General features: G+C 40.6%; 1 protein-coding gene across 4 annotated transcripts in view; it reads left to right on the top strand.

Annotated features, from left to right (window-relative positions):
- The window catches only part of LOC122534727 (putative mediator of RNA polymerase II transcription subunit 26), a 51,048-nt gene extending 46,172 nt beyond the window's left edge, over window positions 1-4,876 (top strand). For 3 of the 4 annotated variants that reach the window (XM_043665647.1, XM_043665648.1, XM_043665646.1), the window contains 2 exons: window positions 2,582-2,799; window positions 3,343-4,876. In XM_043665647.1, coding sequence (XP_043521582.1) covers window positions 2,582-2,799; window positions 3,343-3,618 — 494 coding nt within the window. In that variant the 3' untranslated portion in view covers window positions 3,619-4,876. Of the gene's footprint in view, window positions 1-1,103; window positions 1,150-2,581; window positions 2,800-3,342 lie in introns of those variants that run through there. The other variant, XM_043665649.1, reaches the window with a different exon arrangement.
- The last annotated feature ends 1,282 nt before the right edge of the window (window positions 4,877-6,158 follow it).

The raw sequence follows: 6,158 nt of genomic DNA on the forward strand, positions 1-6,158 counted from the left end.
AAAACAAAAAAAAAAAACAAAAAAAAAAAAAAGAAAAAGAAACAAGAAAAGAGCAAAATGAAAGGAAATCAGATCGGTTGGCTCCTCGTGAACGAGTCGACGATAGCAATTGACACACATTATTACCAATTATTGAAAAATTTATTATTGTAAATTCGTGAGATCTCATTCGCGTCGAGCTTTAATGTTGCGACATGTGATTGCCTGCCACGGTGGCCATAAGCAGAAAGAGTAGGCATGATCATTACGAGTTTGCCTTTTTATTCTTTTCTCGCGCCGTACTCGTCCAATATAATTCCTTTTTCTTCGTTTCCTTTTTCATTGGCTTTCGCGTCGGATGATATATTTGAAAAGAACACAATGTATGGAATTAGTAATTCGTTAAATGCGCGAGTTTCGTTGCACTTTGGACGAGTCAGTGGCAAAAAAAAAAAAGAAAAAAAAAGAAAAACAGGAAAAAAAGAAAGAAAGAACCGTGACGAAATTTCTAAAACTTTATTTGTAAACTTGTGCATATACAACCTTTATACTTGATCCTATGCTATGCCATACTCTACTCTTCACGCAATGATGTGCTGTCATACCAACAAGAACAACCTCGTCCTTCATCCCGTCCCACTTCTATCTACCCGTATATTCAGTTATTTCTTTGATCGTTTCTAACTTAAATGTTACGTTTTCTCGCTCCCCCTTTCTTTCCCTCCGAAATTGGTATCCAGGTGTTTTCGAGAGATTTTTCGTTCGTTTCTTGTTTCCTTTTTATATATCCTTCCACGAGAGAACAGAGACGCACGGAATTTGTTGACCAAGGACGGAAGGACAAAAAAAGAAAAGAGAAGGAAATGAAAAAAAAAGAAAAGAAAAAACACCTGAACTGGGCACCTAAACTTCCACTGTGTTCACTTTGCTTCTTCCAATTAAGAATTTTTGCCCCCGTGAAATCCCATCTCCCACGTTACTATGTGCAAGAACAAAGACAACTAAAAACCAAAAAAAAAAAGAGAAAAAAAACGAAAATGTAAAGACAAAAAAAAAAAGAAAGCAACCGTATGTCATAATAATGAAAAATAATATATTCTGATTTATTCTGGGATCACGATCAGCTCCTTTCCTGTCATTGAGCTTTGAGGAGAACATTTACTTTTGAAGGTAAGGGACTGACGTACTCGCCATTTGTTTTCTATGTGTTTTCGGTGTTACATACAAGATCCACACACCAGTAATTTTACTTTTTATGATATGACGTCCGAGTGTTGGCAGCACACCGATAAAAGAAATAATTAGACTAACGTTGTACCAATTAACAGCGTTGACCAAGTGATTTACAATTTTGTTTGCGATGATGTGAGCTTAAAAAATTATAATGACGTTGAGAAACTAGAAGGCCAGCACTCGGTGTCTCCCATTTTTTTCTTCTATCTGGTATGATGGCACCTCACGCTACCCTTTGATCACCTCAACATCGTCCCCCGATCATTCTGTTTTCCTGCGGCACTCCTGTCAGGTTCGTGCGTCTGTCAATGAGCTAAAACGCGTCACTCGTTTCATCGAGAGAACAAATTGTCACGTTTGCGAACTAGACGAGCTCTCGTTTTTTTTTTTCCATCACTTCAGCACGAACCACTCGCAGAAGAAACCGTACCGATTCCCATATTTCAGACAAAATCCTCATGCAGCGACTTGGGACACTTTCTAGACACTTGTACCGCCTAGCAAGCGATCATTGTCGTGCGATAAAACGAACCTGCGATGTGATAATGCACTTGTTTCTCAAAAAANAAAAAAAAAAAAAAAAATGAAAAAAGATACCAAGAAAAAAAAAAGAAAGAACGAAACAATGTAACCCGACCACAGACCAACCCAAATCGCTGTCCGAAGCTTTCCTGGCGCTACTTACATATACGCTCTCGCCACATTCTCACATTTTATTGTATTATATGAATCCCGCACACTTGTCAAGAACTACGTATCTAACTAGTAACATTTTTTCTCTGCAATGTCGACTCGCTTTCGTACGAAACTCGCGTGAACAGAGCTCTGTTTACGAGCTTCGGTCAAGATCTTGGGTTGATCGGACTTTATCGGGCTTCTTGGCTTCCGATGGTTTTCTTTAACTGAACCTACGTCCTCGAGACTATTGACCTAGACCATTGCTTGCTAGTCATAAGTATCGGGACACCTACGATCATTAGAAAACTCTGTCTTTTTTATTTTGTCGAGTATCCTGTAATTGGAATTTTACTGTTATCCCGATTGATAGATTTCTTCAGTATTCAATATTTCAAATGTTATTACTGCTTTTACTACAAATGACAGATTTCTTTCTAAGAAGTAACTAAAAATTAGAAGCGTTCAAATCGTACTGAATGGTAGTCAGGTGTCTCGTTAATTGTGACAGCCAGTTGCATTAACTCAAAAAAAAAAAAAAAAATCGATCGAATCAGTGTCTCGAGAGTCAGGATGAAAGCTGTTGGAAATCGGGAAATGCGTAAAAGTATATAAGAGAAAGAAAGTAAAAAAAAAAAAGGAGAACAGAGATTTGACAGGCTGTTAAAATGGACCGTGTATGTCCTATCTTCAGGAGTGGACACCAGTGGTCCGGCTCACGGGGGTGCGGTGGGTACGGGTCAGGGTAACACGAGTTGTAGCGGTACCGCCAGTGGCCAGACCGAGGATCTCTACAAACTGGAGGCCGAAATCACGGAGCTCCAGAGAGAGAACGCTCGGGTCGAATCGCAGATGCTGCGCTTGCGCTCCGATATCACCGCCATGGAGAACCAGCTGAAGCAAGGTGAAAAGGTCAGTACGCTTGTACTCAGTCGGTAATCGATTATTACCGTGTGCTGATAGGAATGCTAGAGATACTTCCGGTAGTTAGTTACGCAGAATGCGATATATAATTTTGGGTTGAAATTTCTATTTACGATGTTACTCGAGACAAACGAAGTGTTGTAACATATTGGACTCGCTGTAACAAATTTGTGGAAATTTTAGCCCTCGTGTTTGTTTTCATATCATTTGTTGCTAACGTAGATCTGTGCTGCTCAGACAGATTTCCTTTCGATCGAAGTTCGAGTCTGAAATCCTAGTAGATATCATTGATCTCTGGATTGCGGATGTTTATATATTTACAACGTTCTTAAATATAAAAAAATCTTCGAAATAATAACGTATAAAAATAGCAATACTTAATAGACGAATGAAATTTCCATTTTCTCAGCTATATTCATCCGCAGTCTACTGATCTCGTAGATCAATCCATTTTAATATCTATCATGAAATCAATGAAGCGCACATTTAATCAGCTGAATGTTTCGTAAAAAAAGGCTCGCTTCTCCGCAGGAAACAACGGCGATTACCCAGCGAAACAACAACCTGACCGAGTACTATCAGTCGCTGCGCGATAACATGATCACGCTGTTGGAGCACGTGCGAATACCAAACGCCCCGGGCGGACCGCAGGAGAAGATGGGCCACGAGAACTTCGACAGTTACCTGACGAAGCTGCAGACACTATGCACCGCCGATGGTTATTGCGCGGACGAGGCGAACCGGCCGATATACGAGACGGTGAAGACCGCGCTGCAGGATTTCACGGTCCTACCGACACCCATCTGAGACCATCCTTAAAGCTCGACGATCGGGTACAACGTGACACGGACGCGTTTCGCGCGGTGACTTCGTTCTTGTTGTGACGACAAAAAAAAAAAAAAGAAAAAAAAAAAAGAAAAAGGGAAACTACACGATGATAACAGAGACACGGAGGTTCGCGTGGTTTACCACGCTGGACGGACGATTCTGTGCGACGAAGAACGCGAACGAGGAATCTCGTGTGTCGGTAAAACGAGTAGCAGAGGGGAGGACTTTCTCTGATACACGGGAGATATTGTGTCATAACTCTTCGTGCTGAGAATGGAGAGAACTGAGAGAGGACCTTTTACGAATTACCGACTGATCTGCTCGTGTAACAAAGGGAAAAAACGGTGCTTTCGATGACGGTGAATGTTGGACACAAGCCGACGACGACTGTATAGACTGTTAGTAAATGTTGTAAAATACGGTACCTAAGGTATCATCTGATAATCATTCAGTGTGATGTTCTCGCGGAACCGTGCGGATTGACGTTGCTCATAGTGGTATCTTTTGTATATAACGAACTCGTAGAACGTAAGCGTTTGTGGGCGGTAGCGAGGACCGCGAGGGCTCGCAGTCATCGTGATTGTAAATAGATGGCAGAGAAATATATATATACAAATTATATATATATATATATTATTTGGCCGAAATGTTAATGTGGTTATTACTCTTAAGTTGTGTAAAGATAAAAATGTGAGACGATGAAGGACAGGCGCGAAAGAAAAGACACGGATGATTTAGCTTAAATGTATATCGAAGAAAACGTATCGCTCTTACCAGTGCATGACTGTTAACTATCCGTTAAGCCAATTAAACGTTTAAAAGAAACAAAAAGTAAAACGAGAAAGTAAAAAAAAAAAAAAAATAAAAAATGTAACGAGAAACAATGTGGAACCGCGCTAACGATGCTGCTTCTGCTAAAATGGAAAAATGAAAAAAAAAAAAAGTGAAAAACCGACGGCTAACTTATAAATTTACCACTGCGTAAACTTACTACCGCTAGATATTATTATTACTATCGTCACTGTTACAACCACCGAGATCGTTTCTAGGACTAACCAATCATTATTATTATTATTATTATTGCTACCACTACTCTTACTACTGTCTGACGTAGAATAACTAGCGACGAGTATACCGACGCATTTATATTATCAACGAGTCTACGAAACGGCGAAACACTTTTGTCCATAGTGTGTACATAGTCTACAGAGAGAGAGAGAGAGAGAGAGAGAGAGAGAGAGAGAAAGCGAAGAGTGTGAAAGAAATTATGAATATTATAACGAGAGTTTGACAAGTATCACTGATCCACTTGGCTAATTGTGCGTGAGACGATCGATGAGAGAAGATTCTGTGCGAGAGTAACCTTAAATTTCCAGTAACAGGTGCATGTACACACGAGATCGCCGGGTGCGCACTGAGCCTGGTCGTTAATTGCCGAAATGTCAATCGCAAACACGGTGTACTTATCAAATTTCCAGACGTTTGAAGGCGCGTCGAGGATCGACGAGCCCCGTGAAACGCGAGGACGATCCTTGATCCTCGTGCTCGTCGTGAATCGTCGAACGATCCGAGTCCGGGACGAAGGATATACTCGTTCTTTTGTGCAATAGCTTCGAAACGTGCTGCGTTCGTTTCTTTTGTTGGGGAGGTTTATTAGAGAATAAACATAGACACGTGCATAGTACGATTACGCGTCTGTGTAAATTGTTATCATTTTTTTTGTTGAAGCATTTGCATCCGTCTACGTTGTAAGTTAGCGTATGTTTTAACGGATCGCGAAACGCGACGGAGGAACCCGAGCGTGTAAATATCGATAATCGTTCCCGCGCGCATCACGACACCGACACAGAATATTTTCTGCCTCTTGAAAGCTTAACGATCGAAGGCTCGACGAAGGAGAACAAATTTCTGACAATACTTTGTCGTCGAACCGACAAAAACCAAGCGTTTCTGGTCCGTTTCTCTGGCATCGACACGTATACGAGATGAACGAGATGAAGATGGCGAAATTCGCCAATAAGATTGTCTTTAACGTTTACCGAGTAACACGGTGTGTGAGCGAGATACTAATCTAAAACGGAGGATTAGAGAAACTAGGCGAGATGACCAAACGGAGGCGAAGATATTTTCCGTGCGACGCTTATTATTTTGCAGACTGAGATCATTTCGTCACAGTGGAACGAGACAATGTACATAAATGACGAGAGAGAGAGAGAGAGAGAGAGAGAAAGAGAAAGAGAAAGAGAGAAAGAGGAGAATCTGTGAGGTAGAATACAGGAGAATCAATTATTCGTCTATTTCGTGGACAGATGGGATGAAAGATACCAGTGAGAGAAGAGGAATATACTTTAACCAAAACACCGTGTAGTGAGAGTAATAATAAATTAAAACAAAAAAGAAAAAAAAAATATAGCGATAGTCGGGCGACGATTACGATTAATCTTCGACGTTATCATTATTCTTGTCATTGTCATTATCATTACGATTATAAGTACCATCGTCACTGTGATTAGATCTAT

The sequence above is a fragment of the Frieseomelitta varia genome, unplaced genomic scaffold (genome assembly GCF_011392965.1).
Source record: "Frieseomelitta varia isolate USP_RPSP 00005682 unplaced genomic scaffold, Fvar_1.2 scaffold_633, whole genome shotgun sequence".
Classification (NCBI taxonomy): Eukaryota; Metazoa; Arthropoda; class Insecta; order Hymenoptera; family Apidae; genus Frieseomelitta; species Frieseomelitta varia.